A 22,748-nucleotide genomic window follows, 5' to 3' on the forward strand; every position below is an offset into this window, starting at 1 on the left:
ACTTAAATATTCACTAACAAAATGCAAAATGTACATGTTGGCAACAAGATACTTAAACTGCAAATTATTTTCTTGGTAGAAAAAATTTTTTTTAATATGTTTGAAGATATTACATACTAGGATAGCATATTCTGAGAAGGATATCATTGCTTTCCCTAATACATTTTTAACACAATTCCCTAGTTTCTAATCTTTTCAGAGAAATAAAAAATTAGCAATCCCCCAAAAGCTTTTAATAATACTTTATAGAAATATGCGTTCTGGTCTTGATGCCCATAATCAACCTTAAATTGGCACAAAATACAAATAATATTATCTCTCTTTGCCTTCAGCTGGCTAGATTGCCACCAGAGGATATTTCTTTGTCACTAAAAACATTTGCTAGAGTACAACATTGTGCTTTCTAATGTTAATTCTATGGAATGTTGTGAGTTTTTTCACCCCCTAAATGAGACTACCTAATCAATGATATGCTTCCATATTTTAATGATTTCAATAATAACCATTTCAGAAAGGTTAAAAATATTAAAATATATCCCTCTCCACCTCAGAGTCTCCCTTAACAGCATTATGTCCCTTTTCTCCGCCAGGTGTTCATTTATTTCTTCTGATTTCTATAAGGTAGGTTATTCTGAAGTATGTTGAAAACTTCAGATTTGCCAGTATTTCTATCTTATACCTTCAAAAACCACTGAAAACTCACTATGCAAAAAAGATCTGAACCCAGAAACATGAAAAAACACTGCATAATTTTAATAAAATGTATCCAGAGGAAGACAATAAGAGATCATTTTCTTTTTCACAATAGTCCCTAAATGCCCATGAAAATTTGAATGAGCCTTTAAAAATGTAGGTGAAAGAAATACAGACATTGTGGAACTGAATGTTGTAAACTAAAAGTACATAAATAAATTTAAATTTAAAAAAGAAACAGACTTTTTAAATTAAAATAATAAACAGAGTAGGGGACTAGAAAACCATCAGTGGCCAGTCCTCTGTTCCGTCATATCTGATTCTTCATGATCCCATTTGGAGTATTATTGGTAAAGATATAGGAATGATTTGCCATTTCCTTTTCCAGCTCATTTTACAAATGAAGAAACTGAGGCAAACAGGTTTCACTTGTTTGCCCAGGGTCACATAGCCAGTGTCTGAGGCTGTATTTGAACTCATGAAGATGAGTCTTCCTGACTCTAGGCCTGGCATGCTTCCTACTCTGCCATCTAGACCTAGAATTTACTTTGAATAAAGACCTGGTGTGGTCTTCCACACCTTCTGATATGAAAATGTTGAGGATGCCAAGATTTTGAAAGTTATATAGCAGTGGAACGAAGAGGAATCAGAGTAAAGATGAAATCAGAAACAAATGAAAAGGAATAAATCCAAGCAAAAAGCTAAAAGACCATAAAGCCAAAAGAGAAAATCTAAGTAACAACCTAGCTAACACAAACCATTAAAAATGTCCATTGTATTAAAGGAAAGAAAACTTTAAGAGAGACCAGAAGAAAATTAACAGATACTATACTATGAGGAAAAACAAGACTTTCCAATAAAAAACAGAATTGTAAGCATTCCTAAACATCATGGAACATCATCAAAATCTCCAGAATGGTTCAAAAAGAGAAATCTTTTCTGTGAAGGCATCATGAATAAAATAGGTCAGAAATCTGAATTCGTAATGCAGATTAAAAATATGTAGCTATATTTATGTATATATGTATATATTCAATATATGTATATTCATGTATATATAATACACACACACATATGTATATATATATACATGCATGCATGCATGCATGCATGCACTTACATCTTTAGTCTTCTCACATTAAGGTATATGAAGACCAACCTCATGTCCTTTTTCAAATTAGATTCTGGGTCTACAGGACTGACCTCTACTAGATTTCCAGTCCTCTGTTGTGTGTATTATTTTATTTTAAAAGTCTATATTTCTAGGGTGGCTAGGTGGCACAGTGAATAGAGCACTGGCCCTGGAGTCAGGAGGACCTGAGTTTAAATCTGACCTCAGACACTTGACACACTTACTAGCCGTGTGACTTTGGGCAAGTCACTTAACCCTAATTGCCCTCCAAAAAGCAAAAAAAAAAAAAGAGTCTATATTTCTTTCACAAACATTTTTGTATGCTTGTATAAATGTTAACTTGGATTTAAGTTATATATGTATGTATGTGTGTATATATAGACATGTACATGCATCTGTCTATGCACATACACACACATACGTGTGTGCAGCAGCAGACCTTGGGTGATAGAAGACATCATGAATGATGTCAAGAGAGAAAGAAAGAGAATGATTCATTTGGAAGACAAAAATACAAAAGTGGAAGGATCTTTGTTAGAAAATATGGAAAAGGAAACAGCCTGAAAAATAGCATATAAATTTTATGCAATTGAAAAATACCCATTGACCTTAAAAACAAAATAATGAGATATAGATCTTTCAGAAAAAATGTAATAAATAAGGTCTGCTTATTATGTTGCAGGAAATTCTACAATAAAATAAAAAAGAGTGGCATAATGGCTTAGAAAAGAAAATCTCAAAATATACTGTATGCAAAAAACATTTCTAAAAATAAAGAAGCATACAAAATTAAAATAGGGGACTGGAACAAAATTGTGCATCAACTGATGCTCAAAAAGGAGATTTCAATCATGCTATCAGACAAAGCAAAAAAAATCATAGTCAAGCAAGATAAACAGGGTAATAAAATAAGACTAAAGGAAAATGTAAACAATAAAATAATATCAGTACTAAACTTTAATGCTACAAATAATGATAGCATATTAAACTAGCATTTATACAACACAATGATTTGCAAAATACTTTACATATCTTATCTAAGTTGATCCTCATAACAACTCTGTTATCTAGGTCTTATTATTATCTTCATTTTATATAAGAGAAAATTGAAGCTGAGAAAAGTTAAATAATTTACCAAGGTCACACAACTAGTGTCTGAGACAAGGTTTGAACTTAACTGTTCCTGACTCCTGAATCCAGTGTTCTATCTTCTGTTCTATTATGTAATCTCTTCTAGGTTAATCTAAGTGAACTCTATAAAGCATTTAAAAATAACTGATATCAATCTGCAGCAATAATTCTTAGAATATGAGAAAAAATCTATCAAATTCATTTTATAGAAGTAAAATGACTCTAATACTTAAACAAGAAAAAGCGAAGAAAGAGAATTATTGGTTCAAAATGCAAATGAATAAAAAAACAAAGAATTTTAAATAAAACCATAGCAGAAAGATTACAACAGTACATCCAAAAATTATTTACTGTGTTGCAGTTGGTGCTCCACGGGACATAAAAGAATCTCTTTAAGGAAATATTAAGGTAATCCACAAAGACATACAAGAACGGTTCTTTAAGGAAACATTAAGGAGATTATTAATATAATAAATCATATCAAAAACCAAAACAATAGAAACCACATTCTATAATAAATAGCAATGAAATGCCTGACGTGTAGTAGGTACTTAGTAAATATCTTCTGATTAGTTTATTGACCTATTCTAAAGCCCTGAAACATATATCTAAAACCAGAAGCTAGCCACAATTTCAATGAGGAAAGCAAAGAAACTTTTCTGAGTACTAAAGGAGGAAATCAAGTATGGACCTACACCCTCCCACACTCCGCATCATTTGACATAATTCTAGAAATTCTAGTGCATCAGTATTACAAAAAAAAAAAAAAAATAAGGGCATAGACATTGGCTTTCACAAGTCCAAAACATTTTAAATCACTTTCATAATTTCTCTTTTGTTATATCAAATCCTTCTCTTTTTTCTCCTATTTTCCCCCAAAACTTTCCCATCAATTTGTTTCTCTTTTCTCTTCTGTTCACCGTTTCCTTTTTAAAGCCCAAATCTCAGTGAGTGGTTCAAACCTATAACAATGGATATTTAGGGGCGGCCAGGTGGCTCAGCAAGTAAGAGCACCAGCTCCAGTGTCGGGATGACCTGGGGATCAAATCTGGGCTCCGAGACTTAGTTCCACACCCAGAAATAACTGGCCGTGTAACCTTGAGCAAGTTACTTAACCCCGATTGCTCAAAAAACAACAACAACAACAAAAAAAAAAACAATGGATATTTAATTTATATCTCCGAGTGCCTTGAGGTGTCAGTATGCCAATAATTAGTGCCAGAGAAGATGCAGGCTTCACAAAAGAAAAATAATAGAAGTCCCAGCTTTTTCAAATTTTAAAAATTTGTTTGTAAAATTGCATTGGTCTTTCCCAATGGAAAAGCCTTGCCCCTACATACACAAACGATTGTTGTCCTTTGTTCTTGAGGAGGATCAAAATAACTTCATTATGCTAAAGTCAAGTTTCAGTGTGTCCTACTGTGGCTGATCAAACCAATACAAGCTCGAAATGCTCTATCAGAGGTCAGGCACAAATAGTACATGTGAACATTTGGGGTGGATTCTTCAAATTTGTGCATCCTGCATTTCCTTTGAGCTGTCTCAATTCTACTTTTCTCATAGAGCACAGCACATTCTCTGATGTGGGCATGCCATGCTAAGTAGTCCTGTGCCAGTGTCTCACACAATTCCAAAGTTCTTGAGAGAGACCTTCAGAGTGTTCTTGTATAGCTTCTTCTGACCACCATGTGAACTCTTGCCCTATGTGAGTTCTTCATAAAAGTCTTTTTGGCAAGCATATATTTTGCATCCAAACAAGGTGGCCAGCTCATCAGAGTTGCACTCTTTGAAGTAGAGTTTGAATGCTTGGCAGTTTAATTCATGTAAGGGTCTAAGACAAGTGAAAGGAAAGCAATTCAGTTTCCTAGCATGGTGCTGGTAGACCGTCTAGGTTTCACAGGCATACAACAATAAGGTCAGCACAACGGTTCTGTAGACCTTCATTTTGGTAGTCAGTCTAATACTTCTTCTCTCACTCTAAAACACTGAGCTAGCTTTGGCAATGTATGCATCAATGTCACTTACAATGTGCACATCCCTGGAAAGTACATTACCAAGGTAATTCAACCTATTCATAGCATTCAAAACTTCTCCATTTGCTGTAACTGTTGGTTTCATGTATGGATGGTGTGGTGTGGTTGATGAAGCACCTGTGTTTTCTTGGTGTTAATTGTTAGGCCAAAATTAGCACAAGCAGCAGAGAATTGATCCACATTTAGCTGCATCTCAGCTTCAGAGGATGCATTGAGTATACAATCATCTGCAAACAGAAAATCACGCACCAACATTCCCTCCACTTTGATTTTGACTTGTAGGGTTCAAACTGAAGGATCTGCTATCAGTGCAGTAGTTTACATTGATGCCCTGTTCATCCTCATTGAAAGCATACACAGATAAAAATCTAACAAAACTGTAATCCTTTTCAGATGAATCAAGTTACTTCTGATCATATCCTCTATACTTTTTGATAATGCCTTACCCCTACTCACAAGCATTTCATAGATTTGAATTGACTTTCAATTTTCTTTAAAGACTATTCTCACTCTTGACTCAAATTCCTTTTAGATCCTCTCTGGACACTTTACCATCATATTGCCCATGCTCTAGGTAGTTTGTCCCATGTTTTTCCACCTTTGCACTTTTCTCTGTACCTGTCATGCCCCTCTCATACCTGCCCTTTGATAAAATACCTGTCCTGCCTATCCCACTTCAAATGTTACTTCCTTTAGGAAGCCTTCTCAGATGCTCCCAGATAGACTTCCTCTATCCTCCAAGCAGTGTCGAGATACTTTGAGCTGATATTTTGCACTTATACTTCTTTTACTTGCCTGCTCAGCTACATATATTTTCTAATAATCCTCAGCAACTTGTGAACTCTTAGAAGGAATTGTTTTATTTATTTCTATGTCCCCTGTCACCCAGCACATAGCACAATGCACATAGTAGCTATAAAAGCGCTTTGATCCTATGCTGAATGATTTAATGAAGGAATAAGTGGATGGATTTTCAGATGGGCCACCCAACTCACATGTTTATATTTTCTCAAAATAAGATCAGAAATTCAGAGAAGTATAGAATATGAACCTATTTGGGGAAAGATTAATCTTGTTTTGCAAAACAAGACAATAACCTTTCTTGCTCTTTTTAGTTATATTTTTTATATAACAATAAAGTATAATAATGTTGATAGTATGAAATGGTGAAAGATTCCTTTTGTGGTCATCATATCTCAGTAAAACCAAATAGAAAATTGTAATGGTTATTCCCTCTGAGGAAAGCCTTAAATTGTAAATCTCTTGGGTCTTAATGAAAAATAAAAAGCAGAGGAGAGTCTCTTTTTTGCCAGTAGATTATCCCCCAATTTTTTTTTCATCTGCTAGCTTGAAGGCCTTATGCATGTTTGGCCTGAAGATAAGTTTCCAGATTTAGCCGAAGCAAAAATAATATTTTGGCACTATTTAAGACTTGTGTATTTATCCTTATTTTGTTGAATAATTTTCAAGGTAAGGAAGTTACTTCTAAATAGCCTGTGATTCCTTTTCTTTTTTTGATCTGATATTATAATTATATTTTTTACTTATAGCATTGTCTTTGTTCTTTTTTTTCCAGTTGTTTCTTATCCCTCCTACTGGTAGCTGCTGTTGTCTGGAAGATTAAACAAACTTGTTGGGCTTCTCGACGGAGAGAGGTATCAAAACCATATCTACTATAAAGGGTTACATGCATGTTTCACATAGTGCTTGTGTATTTATTTTAAATTCATGAACCAATTTGCCTAATTTTGTGTGTTTAGGTAGAGCAAGGAACTCTAATGCAATTTTAGTTTTGTACTATGTGGCAGATTTTAAGCTATAATTAAATTAAATCAGTATCTAAGAGTTAGTTAGAAGTTGGTGGATAAAAGAGGGCCTGCTCATATCACTGGTTATAGTGTTCTCCTATAATTTCTTTTCCTCTTATGCTGTATGAACTTATAAATAACAACCTTGAAAGTAAACAGTACATAAATGCTGGCACATATGTAGATAAACAGTTGTCTCTAAGTTAACCCTCAAATCTCAAGAAAGCCATTTGTCTTAATCAGTATGATGTTTAAAAACCTACTGTAAATTAGGTAATACATTTAAGGTTATATATAATTTCAGTGATGATCATGTATTAGTGAGTTTGGAGAGGGGTTATTTTGTTATAATTCATTCAAATTATAATAATTATTTTCTTAGAGAATGGAATTCTGAATTTATCCTGATCACCTAGTATGTTTTAGGTTAAAAAACTTTATGTTTGTGTATATACATACATATACACATATACATATATATGTATGTATATGAGAAATAAAGATCTGTATACCTTAGAAGTCTGAGAAATTTGGTAATGTATAAAGGGCAAATAATTATATATCCAGTCAATTTTCACAATCCAATTATATAAATATATATTAGACAATCATTATTGTTACATGAATTTCCTTTTATTCAAAGGTTCAAAGGAATGTCACAGTCAAATCTTTGCTTGACAAATATTCTGAATACATTTATTATTTCTTTCCTCACAGTTTTTAATTGAAGTTTGCTTTTTTAATACAGTAGTATTCTTTTATTCCGTATTTTGTGATTCTTTCCATGTGAGTAATTTTATTCAACAATGATTTGATGCTATGATACAGTGGTTGTTTCTTTTTAAAAAAATATTTAAAAGCAGGTCCATTTTTTACAGAATCTATAGGTTTAGTGAATGTATTAAGTTTTCCCTAATTATTCTCCTGGATATGTTTTAAAATTTCATTAAACTCTAGGAACCTATTACTACTTTTATAACATTTTCAGCTTCTGTTCTCTCAAACCAGTCTCTGTCAGATTTACTCAAATTTTCTCCCAGTGTAATGTCCAAGGCTTTATATTTTCTGATTTCTAAAGAGATTTTACCTGCCATAGTATTGTAGTAGGTAATAAATAAAGTAATTTAATCAGACAGATACATTTCATATTCACAGATTTCTGCTGAATTTACCAACTAAGGTTAACAATTTGGACCAAATCTCCATGTTCAAATATTCTTTTATTGTAGAAATATTGTTCTTTAGGAAAGGGAAGAAGTGTGTTTGACTACTAAGGAGGAAGAGTATATTCTAGGTTTTTCTTGTGACCTAGATTGTCAAATTTTAGAGCCAATGGAAAGAGAAACATTCATTGCAGAAACAAAAAATAGTAATTGACCTTTGAGGTCATATTGATAACTACTACCTAAACAGGAATTCTCATTACATCACATTCAACAAGCAATAATCTAGACTTTTCTTTAAGAACTCTACTAAGGTAGAAACATAAACTCCTGTGGAAGCAAACTCTGCTTACCTTAATATACTTGTTTAGCATGTCTATGATCCATTCTTTGACCCACTATTTAATATAACATAATTTGGTAACCATATAAGTTCCTGTCCTTCGTTTATATTTCAGTCAATAAGCAAGCATCTATTAAGCATCTACTAATGTTACAAGCAATGGAGATAAAAAGACAAAAAAGAATTCCTTTTCCTTAAGGAGCTTACATCATAGCAAAGAGAGACAACTCATTCACATTTAAGATGCATTGTGATTTTTGAGTGAAAGTATCCACTTCTTGGGAGAGGAGGGAAGTGGGAATCATGAAAGGCCTCTCATGTAAAAAGTGTAATTTGAACTGAGTCTTGGAAATGACTAGGCATTTCACAGGGATAATACATAGAGTTGGGGGATAAAAACATGTATGAAGGTAGGGTTGAAACCACTCCCATACCATTATAGACTTGATATCTTAACTAGATGATATTATGGGATTGGATTAAATCCAAACAAGTCCCCTGAATTGGAGTGATACTGCACTAGACTCTTGATTGAATAGGACAAGGCAATTTGGCCATACAGGAATCATCTATAAATTGGCAAAATAGTTAGAAGTAGATTCATTTGAGAGATTGAAGCAAGCTTGTCTTTATAGAACACCTCTGTAGACTTGCTGCTTGGGGAGTGGAAAAGAGGCCTTGGTTTTAGCTTTAGCCAGATCTCTTCCCTCAACTCCTAGCACTTGGCCAAAGGAGGGACTTTAGCTCCCATATTTGCATCTATGTCAGAGGCAGATTTCTGGATAAACTAAAAACAATGACTGTGTCAGGAGTCAGTGATGGGTAGATGCAGATTTACCATTCTTAAGTGGTACTTAAGAGGTTTTACCTGTGATAGTACTATAATAGGTAATGAATAAAATAATTTAAATAGAGAGATGCCTTTCATATTCACAGATCTCTGCTCAATTTACCAACTAAGAAGAACAATTTGAACCAAATCTCCATGTTCAGATATTCTTATATTGTAGAAATATTGTTCTTTAGCAAAGGGAAGAAGTGTATTAATTATTTTTCTAGGAATCTAGTGAATGTTTAAATTATTTTTTAAAAAGTATTTAGACTATAGATACTTTAAATGCAGCTAATATATCCTCACTATCAGACATGTTACCACTTTTTATTAATTAGATAAGCTTGTGGATATAAAAAAGTAACCTGAGTGTAATTTTAATATCGGAGTTCTTTTATTAATGTGATTCCTTCTGAGTAGTTCTCCTGAGAATTCAAAGGCTTTTAAAAATACCCAAATGAAACTTCATAAGATTTCTTTTTAATATTACCCATTCATATAATAGCTCCAAGCTCATTTCTATGTTAAACTTATTAAAGATATGAAAGTTTTCTTTTATTCTGTGTTAATGAATGGAAACAATAAGTGAATTTTGGTTAGAGGATTATTATAATAACAGAAAGATTGGTCCATTCCTTCTTACTACATGTCCTTTATAATTTCCTTTAAAATGTCATGTTTTGTAGTGGTATATTGTTTTTAATATAGGTTTTTCATAAGAGTAAACATAAGTTGAAAAAAATCACTTGAGTTGTTTAAATGTGAGGTGATATTCATTTTTAATTGAAATATGAAGAGTTTCAATGTGACACATGGAACATAAAGATCAAAACAGTATCATTTCTCCCTGCATTGTTATCTATTTAAGTCACAGGACCTAATAACTGAAATAGTATCATCAGTGAAAATATCATGTTTATTTTAATAACTACAGAAAAAGTTAACCTTTCCAATTAGGAAAAAATTCACCCCACATATTTTATCATGTGATTTAAATTAAAAGCAAACTTCACTAAGTAATCAAATAATGGGCATTCTACAGTCAAATGAGATGTTTTTCAACCTACCCTACTTTCATATGATTTATGAATAACTTCATCCCTCTCTTCTGCCACCTCCCCTAACTTCTTTAAGTGTTTTCAATAGTGACTTTTAAAAACATTATAAATACATATTATTGTATAATAGATCATGGTATCCATGTTTTCCTTTTACAGTTTATTCTGATATTACTTTTTTGAAATAAATTTTATGCTTATTTTAAGTTTACATTATACATTTCCACAAGATTTTGAGTTACAAATTTTCTCCCCATCTTTCCCGTACCCAACAACCCAAAACAGTAATCCCACTATATATCCCCTTCCCCAATCTGCTCTCTCTTATATCCTCCCCCATTCCCACTCCTACTTTCCAGAAGGGCAAGATGGATCTCCATACCCCAGTGCCTGTATATGTTATTTCCCAGTTGCATGTGAATAAAAATAATAATACTTTTTAAAAAACATTTGATTTTACAATGTTAAATTGCAGATTCTTTCCTGTCCTCCCTCATCACCCACCCTTACTGGGAAAACAAGCAATTCAATATAGATTATACATATGTAGTTATGTAAAACATTTCCATAGTGGATACATTGTGAAAGACTATATTTCTCTCCATCCTATCCCGCCCCCCACTTGTTCTGTTCTCTACTTTGACCCTGTCCCTTTTCAAAAGTGTGTGCTTCTAACTATCCTCCCCCCCCAACCTGCCCTCCCCTCCATCATCCCCCCTCTCATTCCCTTCCCCCCTACTCTTCTGTATGGTGAGACACTCAATTTAGTGTGTATGTCATTCCCTCCCTAAGATAAATTCAATGAGAATTGAATTCCCTTTTGCCTTCCTGTTCTTCCCCTCCATTGTAACAATTATCCCTTGCCTTTTCTATATGAGATAATTTACCCCATTCTGTCTGTCCCCATCTCCTTTCATTATATTCTTCTCTCACCTCTCAATGCCACCTTTGAAGTATCATCCTTTCCTATTCAATTGATACTGTACTCTCTGTCTATGTATACCTGTACACATATATACACACACTCACATATGTATTCATACACACATATACCCTCCTATATAGATATATATGTGTGTGTGTATATATATATATATATATACACACACACACACACATTTATATTCCCTTCAACTATCCTCATACTGAGAAAAGTTTCATAAGTTACAATTATCATTTTTCCTTGTAGGAATATAAATAGTTCCACTTTGATAAGTTCCTTATTATTTTTTTCCCTGTTTACCTTCTCATGTATCTCTTGCTTCTTGTATTTAAATGTCAATTTGTCCATTCAACTCTGGTTTTTTCATCAAGAATGCTTGAAAGTCCTCTATTTCATTGAATGATCATATTTTCCCCATAAAACATTATACTCAGTTTTGCTGGGTAATTTATTCTTGGTTTTAATCCTAGCTCCTTTGATCTCTGGAATATCATATTTCAGGCCCTTTGATCCCTAAATGTAGAAGCTGCTAGATCATGTGTAATCCTGACTATGTTTCCACAATGTTCGAATTGTTTCTTCTTGGCTGCTTGTAATATTTTCTCCTTGATTTGGGAACTCTAGAACCTGGCTATAATGTTCCTAGGAGTTTTCTTTTTGGGATCTTTTATAAGAGGTGATTGGTGGATTCTTTCAATCTCTACTTTACCCTCTGGTTTTAAAACATCAGGGCAATTTTCCTTGAGAATTTCTTGAAGGATGATTTCCAGGTTCATTTTTTTGATCAGGACTTTCAGGTATTCCAGTAATTTTAAAATTATCTCTCCTGGATCTATTTTCCTGGTCAGTAGTTTTTCCAATGAGATATTTCACATTGCCTTCTGTTTTTTCATTTGTTTGTATCTGTTTAATAGTATCTTGATTTGTCATAAAGTCATTAGCTTCCATTTCTTCCAATCTAATTCTGAAGGAATTATTCTCTTCAGTGAGCTTTTGAAATTCTTTTTCCATCTGGCAAATTTAACTTTTTAAGGCATTCTTCTCCTCATTGGCTTTTTGGGCCTCTTTTGCCATTTGAGTTAATGTATTTTTAAGGTGTTATTTTCTTCAGTCAGGTTGTTGACTCTCTTTTTATGATTTTATTGCATAATTCTCATTTCTCTTCCCAATTTTTCCTCCACTTCTCTTACTTGATTTTCAAAATCCTTCTTGAGCTCCTCCATGTCCTGTAACCAATTCATATTTTTCCTGGAAGCTTTTGGTGCAGTAGTTCTGACTTTGTTGTCTTCTTCCTGTTCCATCCTTTGATCCTTGTTTTCCCTGGAAAAGGAATCTAAAGTTGGATTGCTATGCTTGCTTTGTTTCCTTTGCTTGCTCATGTTGCCACTCAATTACTTGACTTTAGAGTTCTTTGCCACAGCAGGCCTCTTCCAGAAGGGAGAGCTTTGTCCCAAATTGCTGGTGTTTTCACAACTGCCAGAGCTATTAGGAGGGCACTGTCTCTGCAGCCCCCACAAATTCTGGCTCATTGGTCACACACCCCAGGACCACCACGGATGATCATGAGCCACATCTAGGCAGGTTAAAGCAAGAGCAATTACCCTCTGAATATTTGCTTGGCCCCCCTATGATCTGCAGTCCAGGAACTTTGAAGTAGCCACATGGAAGCAGCTTCAGGGCTGCTGCACTTCTGGCACTTCTAGCTCTTGGGGGCAAGGTCCAGAACCAATCCTCTGTCACTTCCCCCCCCCCCCAGTTCCAACAGATTTCTACACTAACCTCTCACTTTCTCTTCGGCATAATTCTGGAAGCCATCACTGCTTATGGTGATCCACTCTTCCGAATTCCACTGTAGCTGCTGTTTTGGGCCACCCTGGGGCTAAAATCACAATCTCATGGGGGACTGGCCTCAGTTCCCACTGCTCTGTGATGAACATTTCCAGTTGGTGTGCTGGACTGCCTTCAGCAGGAGATTTGTTTCTCTCTGTCACTTTGTGGGTTCTGTAGCTCCAAAATTTGTTTAGAGTCATATTTTGTAGGTATTCAAGGTGGTTATGGCGGGGAGCTCACATAGTTTTCCTGTTTCTATGCCACCATCCTGGCTCTGCCCTATTCTGATATTTCTTTTAAATATAAATTAACGCTTTTTTTCCTGAGGTCAGTGAAATGACACTTAGTTTGTTGATTTCTTTATTTTCCATGCTGCAGTTATACTATAAAATCTTTTTTTGGTTTTTTTTTGTGTGTGTAGAACATCCTTAAGCACCTAGATTTCCTATTACATGTATAAGATGAACTGTTCTATAAAGTAACATCTAAAAGATGCAAATAACATTTTAGCATTCATCAGTCATTTTGGAGATTCTTGCTTTAGGGATAAATACATACCAATATCTATGTGTAAGTATAATATTTGCTAGAGGATAGCTAAACATGAGCATTCAAGATACCTTAGTTTCTAAAGCTTTCAAGTTATCATAAGCAAACATAGGCACAAAAATAGCCTACAAATTAGACTAGTTGGCTCAGTTCAATTGGACAGATTGGTAGTGTCATGTGAGCCCTGGATTTTGAGTCAGAGAACCTACACTCAAGTCGTGCTTTTTTAGTGACTCACCTTTCTGGTCCTCATTTTCCTTATCTAAAAAATGAGAACATTGAACTAGATAATCTACAAGATACTTTAAAGCTCCAATTCTATGATCCTGTGAAGTATTTGTTGAGGCCTTTTCATGACAGGACAAAATGTTGAATAGGACATAGCTTTAGTTATCTAGGAGGTTATAATGCAATGTATATAATACATTTACTATACTATACATATACATATACATAATACATATACAATACTATAATTTATGACAGAAATAATGTAATATCCACCGTTATGTTCTAGAATTCTCCATGGTGCTTAGATAATAGACAAGACAGTAGAAATGAATTAATATAGGAAATCTGACACTTTGGATTCCCAATTTACTACTAAGGCTTGCTTAGGGAAAATTAAAAATAATTAAATTAGAAATTATACAAAAATAATTTTGTATCATATTTTCATAAAATAGGGTGGAAATATTATTGAAAATAATATAAAGTAATACATATCTTACATATTTAAATCCTAATATATAGTGAAAACTGTTGAGGCCATATTAATATCCACAAATAAGCCAATAAACATTTTTCTGTGAAAAAATTTGCTCTTTTTTCCTGTGAATATTTTGACCTCAGTCAAATTGACTTCTTTTAAAGGTCAAAAGTCTTTTATACCAGATACAATGCTTGTTATCATAATTATTATTTTATGTATAGGTCACTTATGTGGCATAACCACATCTAGAAATACAAGTTTCTTTAAGTTGCAACACTGCTTTCTCTTCCACTCCCAACAATGAACCAGGGTACATTTACCAATTGCAAGATTGTCTTGGACAACCTCTATTATCTAAACTTTAGGATGATTTCAAAACCTCCTGTTAGTATTTTCTGTTGTGTCCCTGAAAAAAATATTAATATTTGTTAGCTATGTTTTAAACAGGCAAAATTTCATTAAAAACTTTTGAGAATTAGTATTCCAAATAATTCATTTTGAGGACTTTGATTGTAACCTTTCTCATTGTAAAATAAAATATTCTCATTACACATTGAATCATGGCATGTAGACCTTGAAACATTTTTGTATCTCATTCAACCTCCTCACTTTTCACATGAAAATACTGAGGTCTATAGTTAGTTTAAATGATTTGTCCAAAGTTACACAGCTAGTTAGAGGCAGAGCCAGAACTGAAATCCAGTTATTTTGATGGAGTCCAGTGTTCTTTTCATTAACCACTGACTGTATGACTCTGATTTGGTTTAAATATGTGACAGATATACCTTGATCCTATTCTCTAAGTGACAAGTCTGCTACATCTGCCTTCAGTTTTCTAAGTTTTATATTTCTTTTTCTCCAGTTAACTTGAGATCTCACCACTTGTGTTTCCCTCTTTTTTAAGGGGCTAGTAGTTATCACTTCAGTTCCATTTAACCACTTTATATCAGGTAGATTTTACAAAGGAAGCTAAAATGAAAACATTTTTTCTTCAAAATCTTGTGACCATAATTCCCCCTAAAGCTTGTCAGTTTCTGTTGGGAATTAGACTCACTATTTAGCTCATTTCTTACATAGCATGGGTCCTACCAACTTTATATCAAAAAGTAGCCAGATTCCTGGCTTTGCAGAAGTGTTAGATTGCTGCTAGTTTCTGCTGGGGTGGATTCCAAAAGGTTATTTCAACTGATAACTCCATGTTCTTCAAGACCTCAATGCCATTATGACTCCAATATCTGATCTAGATTTGTATAGATTTCCTGACTCCTCTGACTCATTGCCTGGATTTTGAAATTCCTAAGGTCAAAGAATCAACTCCTTGGACCCAAGAAAGAAAAGAACAGATCAAGAGGCCAAGAAAGCCCAATTCTTTAGGGACTTTATAGCTTTGGTGGGGGGTAGGGGAAGAAAGAATTCCTAAACCTTGACCTCATTATATAGCATGGGTGAGAAAGTTAGTTCATCTCCCAAATGTTAGTGCTGCAAAGACTGTCAGCAAGTGCTGTCTTAGTCTCTTTTAAAAGCATTTGGCTATTCCATCTATATAGTCAATGAGAAAAGGTTCCTTCTGATCATCCAGCCATATTGTAGGTCAGTTACAGCATGTTCACCCACACATATCCTTCATATATCATTGCAGTTCATCCAAAGTAGCATTTCCTAACTAGCCAATTTGGTTTATGATACACTAGACCCCCATTACAAAAAGATCATAAAACAGTTCTGCATAACAAATATTTATAGTCATAACTCCAATAGAAAACAGTTATACCTATTAAAATCTCTCTTTTGCATCAGTGCCTAGAACTTTTCATCTTTCTTTTGAGTTTCCCAAATGAAAAATATAATGGCTAATTTTACAATGAAATTATTGTAAGTTCCTATATAATTATTATGTTACTGTACTTGGAGAATTAATATAAAGTACATACTTAAAATAGCCTGAAAATGAACTAAGAAAATTTAGGTAGACATATTCTTAAATGATACTATGAATAAAGCAATAACTACTACTATCATTGTTACATCTGTAAGGACCCATTACATCATCAGTGTGAGATTTCCTCCATACATGCTATTACAACCAAACTGGGTCTTAGTGATTTCATTAATTTCCTAGCCAGAAAAATTATTCATCCCCTAGTAGCCTAACTTTGAAGATAAGCCTCTCCAAATATCTCTAAGCTGATATTTAGACAACAGGAGTGACATCCATTTATATGCCCATGATAAAAGCTTTTAAAGCTTGATTTTGGACCTTACAAATGATCTGCATGCATAGCTGTCAAGTCACTGGGGTCATTTCCACATAATGATAAAATGTTGAAGGAGGACTAAGTGTTCCTTAAATATTCTTTCAATCTACTACTATTCTACTCTGACTATGACTACAAATAAGACTGCAACAATGATTATTACTACTACTACCATCATTACCAACAAATATATAGAAAGTCTTAACAGTATTTATTATTGTTATTATTATTATTACTGACAACATAGTCATTCCTAGATGCCATACTCTTTCCCTGCCACAAACACAAATGAACTGACTTCCCACCTATTAGATTATACCATTCTCTTGTATGAAATAGAAATAGCTAAGAAAAAGAAAATGCAGTGACTATATATGACATTGTATACAAATTCTGCTCCCATAGCTCCTGGTACTCTCTTTGCCAAAAGGAGGGAGATATGTTTTGTTATTTGCATTCAGAGATATTATTAATTTTTAGACATTTACTATTCTTTTTTTAAATATGTTGTTAAAAACATTTGATTTGAAAACTTTGAATTCCAGATTCTTTCTCTTCCTCCCTCCTTACCCACCCTTACTGTGAAGATAAGCAATTCAATACAGGTTGTACATGTGTAGCTAGGCAAAACATTTCCATAGTGGATATATTGTGAAAGACTGACTATATTTCCCTCCATCCTATCCTGCCACCCACTAGTTCTATTCGCTCTTTTGACCCTGTCCCTTTTCAAAAGTGTATGCTTCCAACTTCCCTCACCCCAACCTGCCCTCCCCTCCATCATCTCTCCTCTCATCCCCTTCCCCCCTACTCTCCTGTAGGGTGAGATACCCAATTCACTGTGTATGTTATCCTCTCCCTAAGCCAAATTCAATGACAGTAAGGTTCCCTCATTCCCTTTTGCTTTCCTATTCTTCCCCTCTATTGTAAAAGTTTTCCTTTGCCTCTTCTATATGGGATAATTTACCCCATTCTGTCCCTCCCCATATCCTCCTATTATATCCCTCTCTCACCTCTCAATTTCACCTTATAAATATCATTCCTTCATATTCAATAAGTCCTGTGCCCTCTGTCTATGTATACCTGTACACATATATACAAACACTCACATATGTATTCATATGCACATATACCCCCCTTTATAGACATATATGTATGTGTACAAATATATGTATGTGCATTTATATATCCTTCAACTATTCTCATACTGAGAAAAGTTTCATAAGTTACAATTATAATTTTCCATGTAGGAATGTAAATAGTTCAACGTTGATAAGTTCCTTATGATTTCTTTATCCTGTTTACCTTCTCATACTTCTCTTGATTCTTATATCTGGGTGTCAAATTTTCTGTTCAACTGTGTTTTTTTCATCAAGAATTCTTGAAAGTCCTCTATTCCATTGAATGACCATATTTTCCCCTGAAACATGATACTCAGTTTTGCTGGGTAAGTAACTCTTGCTTTTAATTCCAGCTCCTTTAACATCCAGAATATCATATTCAAAGCCCTTTGATCCCTCAGTGTAGAAGCTGCCAGATCCTGTGTTATCCTGATTGTTATCCTGATTTAAACAATATTCAAATTGTTTCTTCCTGGCTGCTTGTAATATTTTCTCCTTGATATGGGAGCTCCAAAACCTGGCTATAATATTCCTAGGAGTTTTCTCTTTGGGTTCTTTTTCAGGAGGTGATTGGTGGATTTTTTTCAAACTCTATTTTAACCTCTGGTTCTAAAACATCAAGGCAATTTTCCTTGAGAATTTCTTGAATGATGTTTTCTAGGTTCTTTTTTTTGATCATGGCTTTCTGATAGTCCAATAATTTTTAAATTATCTCTCCTGGATCTATTTTCCAGATTAGTGGTTTTTCCAATGAGATATTTCACATTGTCTTCTATTTTTTCATTTTTAATAGTATCTTAATTTCTCATAAAGTCACTATCTTCCATTTGCTCCAATCTAATTCTGAAGGTATGATTCTCTTCAGTGAGCTTTTGAGATTCTTTTTCCATTTGGCAAATTCAGCTTTTTAAGGCATTCTTCTCCTCATTGGATTTTTGAGCTTCTTTTGCCATTTGAGTTAGTCTATTTTTAAGGTGTTATTTTCTTTATTCAAGTTGTTGACTCTCTTTTCATAATTTTCTTGCGTCATTCTCATTTCTATTTCCAATTTTTCTCCCAAGTCTATTTTTTGGTTTTCAAAGTCCTTCTTAAGCTCCTCTATGGCTTGTAATCAGTTCATATTTTTCTTGGAAGCTTTTGGTGCAGGAGTTCTTTCTTCATTGTCTTCCTCCTGTTCCATGTCTTGATCCTTTGTGTCCCCAAAAAAGAAATCCAAAGTCAGACTGCTGTGCTTTTCCAGCTTCCCCTGCTTGCTTATGTTGCCACTCAACCACTTGACTCTTGAGCTTTTTGTCACAGTAGAACTCTGCTTTCAGAGAGGATAGCTTTATCCCAAATCCCTGGGGTTTTCTCAGCTGCCAGAACTATTAGTTGAGTGCCCTCTCAGAAGCCTCCACTGGCTCTGGCACACTGGTCACACACCCCAGGACTTCCACCTAGGACAGGATCCAGAGCCAAGAAAGGTTAAAACATTAGCAGTTACCCCTCACACTGGCCATTTGGTCCCCCTACAATCTGCAGGCCAGGAGCTCTGAAGCAGTCAAGTGACTGCGGCCACCACGCCTTGGCCACTTCTCCCTTCATGTGCAGAGGCCAGACAACACTTCTGGGCTCCCTGTTTCCAAAGTCCATTGACCTCTCACTTTGTCTTTGGCATTTATGGGTTGATAATGCTGGAAACCGCTACAGCTTCTGGTTATCCACTCTCCTGATGTCCCTCTAGCCATGGCTGGTCAGGGTGCCCTGAAGCTACAAACTCAGGCTCCTGTGGGGCTGGGCTCAGCACCTAGAGTGCTGAGATGGCCCCTCCCTGCCAGCCTGCCAGCCTGTCACACTGTCTTCAACAGGAGGTTAGTTTCTCTCTGTCACTTTGTAGGTTATATAGCTCTAAAGTTTGTTTAGAGTCATTTTTCACATGTATTGGAGCAGGTGGAAGTGGGAGCCCCGTGGAAGTTCTGTTTCTACTCTGCCATCTTGTCTCCATCCCCAACTTTTACTGTTCTTAAAAGTGTTTGCTTTTCAACAATTCTATAAGGCATAGGTTGCATATAATATTATACACATTTTTCATGTGAGGAAACTGAGGTTTATAATGATTAAGTGATTCAACAATGATTACTTAAGAGTGTTGGGATTTGTGACTGGAACCTAGATCTTCTGAGTCTAAGCCAAGTGCTCATTATACTCTACCCACAAAAGAATGCCTCTTTGATTAATCAGTGGTTAGCATGACACAATTTCAAAGTAAGCTGTCTGAGTTCAATATTGCAATAAATCTATCCAACCTGATGTACTGTTTTCTATAAAGGGTGAAAAGAAAGTATAAGTTATTGCACTGATTTGGATTATACCTGTTTTCTATGAACTAATTTGTGGTGTAAATGTAGAAGGTATTTTAATTTGTTTTTGAGTGCTTATTTTAAATAGTTTTTTATTACTTTTCTTCAATTTACATTTTGAGTCCCTGTTGTGCTAGCTAAACAAAATGACAATCAGTGTTTTTTTTGCCCTCAAGGTTTTCACAGTTTGATTAATCAAATGTAATTTGATCCATCTAATATATGTACAAAGGGAAAAGAAAATTGGGAAATAGAGGAAATAAAAAAGACTTAAACAAATATGTATCAATAGTAAATTACATCCTACATGGTCATGTCATAGTATAATTCATTGAAGCTGCCAGGCATTTAAAGCCACAGGTCCAACTTAGTGTGATAAATTTGCATTGAAAGCAGACCCAAACAACTATTTATATATTAATTTTATTTACCATAAGGTCTTTTCTTTATGTAGCCCTGAGACAATAAAAATAAGCATTACTCTTTAGTAGGTGATAGACTAGCAAGACAGCCTTCAGTTCAGAGTTTAAAATTCATCAGAGGAGGCAAGAGGGACAGGGAGAGGAATAAACTGTCCTGTTGAGAAGACCTTAAAGATGTTGATTTTATTTTAAAGGTTTAAGGTAAAACAGACAAAACATAAGCTGAGAATCTAGACCTAGCTAAGATTTATCTTTGCCACTCCACTCCCACCCACCAAATTACTAATGAGTTCTTAACAATGGAGATCTGAATTTCAGAGATGACTTTTGCTTGTTAAAAATGGATCTGACTGATATTACGTATTGCTAATAGTATACAGATCAGAAAGACTGATAGACATTATTTCTTAGGGTATAGATATGAGACTTTTATAATAGGAAAGCACTGTTACTCTCAAACACTATTAATATCTATATACCATAGTAAATTAAATCCTAATAAAATATAGTACAATATGCTGTTTATATAGCTTCCCATATTTATGTATCCCATTCAAAGTATTATTGTTGTAAATTTCTTCCTTAAGATAGAATTTAGATTTTATACCTCAAATGTCTATTTGATTTTTATCCTATCCTAAGGGGGAGAGAGAGGGAGAAAGTGAGACAGACAGAGGCATAGAGAGAGAGACAGGGGGGGGGGGGGGAAGAGAAGATCATTAGGCATTTGCTGTACGTCCAACAGTGGGTTAATCCCTAAAGACAGAAAAACAAAGTCACATTGGTTGTACCCTAAAGGAGCTTATATTCTTTTGGGGAGGACAACATGTAGAAGTGCCTAGAATGCAGTGACTAGGGCATGGTTAGGAGATGGTTTGAAAGTGATGTGAATCCTAAAGTTATTACTTTCCCATTTCTCACTGAATTCTGTCCTCTCAACTGCCATAGTTCCTGAGTTATGTAAAATGTCCAAACAAAGGTAATTATAATAATCTCTGTGAATAGGTCAAACCAATCTGAGGTACATAGGTAAAACAGAATAGTTTTGTTTGAGGTTCTGGTTTTATTTTTTAACTAGTCACTTTATTTTATTGATGTTATATACATAAAACATTAATTGGGAAAGTTAAACAAAGCAAGTTAATTATATTTTATCCCTTTGAAGTCTGACATAACAATTTCTCTCGCACAATCTTTTATGTAGGTCAACATAACAAAAAGCCTAAAGAAGAATAGGAGGGAAATATTTTTTAACCTTTTATTCATCTTGTAGCTTACTAGGTATCAGCTGTGGCTCTGGCATCTAAAAATTCTGCTAAATAAAACAAAAAATATTTTATTATCTGGAGTGATTTTTCAGAGCAATTGAGTACAGTCATTGTTGATGCATAAATGTAAAGGCATAAATGGCATAATACTGAGATACAGTAAAGTAGACACATTGAAGTCTAATGAGTGTGCTCAGGCTCAGTGGCATGAGCTCTGGATCTATAGGTGGAAGATTTGAATCAAATCTCTTACAACATGTGTGACCCTGGGAAAATCACTTCACCTCAGTCTTCCTCAGTTTCCTCATCCATGAAAAGGGGCACATCTCACAGTTCTTGTGAGGATCAAATAAGATTACAACTGTAAAGATGTTTGCAAATCTTAAAGTATTATGCAAATACTAATTCTAGTTATGTTTAGTTTTGTTTAATACCATTACATTACCAACTTTATCTTTAATAAATTGTTCACTAAATATACATAATGATTCTCCGTGGGAAGCATGGAAACCTGTTTTGGAGCATTGGTTAATAATTTTTCACATGTTTGAATCACTCATAACAATTACATGAAATATTTCTGAGATTTTAGATATATGATCAATCTGTCAAAATCTAATTTTCAATAGACAGAGTAGAGTGGTACAAAGCATTTTAATAAGTTAAAATTTCTTAGTTTTTGAGCTTTTTGAAAATATCCTACTTTTCTTTATGAAAAAAGCTTCCAAATGAATAATGTGGTTCTAAATTGGATATTTTTTAACTTTGTGAAATCAAAATTTGTCACTTAATTAGACACACTGAAATCTGTACTTCATATGCATTTAAGTGGCTTTATTTTGAAGCATTCTGTTTTGGATGCAATATTAATCACTTTCAGACACGTTAGAGAGTTTTGTGCAAAATACCTTGTAATGATAAGTTTCCTTAAGAACTGATTTTTCTCAACCTTCTTAGGATATAGAAAATAAAAAGTTAAAAAAAATAAAAAATCTGGATCATGCTATACTAAAATACTATTAAATATGTATCTCAACATATGTTGTATTTATTCTTTGACATATATATTGAAATTAAATAAATGTATCTTAGCATATCTTTTATCTTAATAGATTT

At 34.2% G+C, this 22,748-nt stretch overlaps 1 protein-coding gene across 1 annotated transcript in view; it reads left to right on the plus strand.

The window, feature by feature from the left end:
• The window catches only part of ATRNL1 (attractin like 1), a 1,293,617-nt gene that overhangs the window by 731,512 nt on the left and 539,357 nt on the right, over positions 1-22,748 (plus strand). Inside the window, exon 26 of the mRNA XM_069099032.1 lies at positions 6,566-6,644. Coding sequence (XP_068955133.1) covers positions 6,566-6,644 — 79 coding nt within the window. The remainder of the gene's footprint in view (positions 1-6,565; positions 6,645-22,748) is intronic.

Source organism: Petaurus breviceps, unplaced genomic scaffold, assembly GCF_028583685.1.
Source record: "Petaurus breviceps papuanus isolate PSGF00001 unplaced genomic scaffold, PetGlider_PUasm1.0 37, whole genome shotgun sequence".
NCBI classification, from domain to species: Eukaryota; Metazoa; Chordata; class Mammalia; order Diprotodontia; family Petauridae; genus Petaurus; species Petaurus breviceps.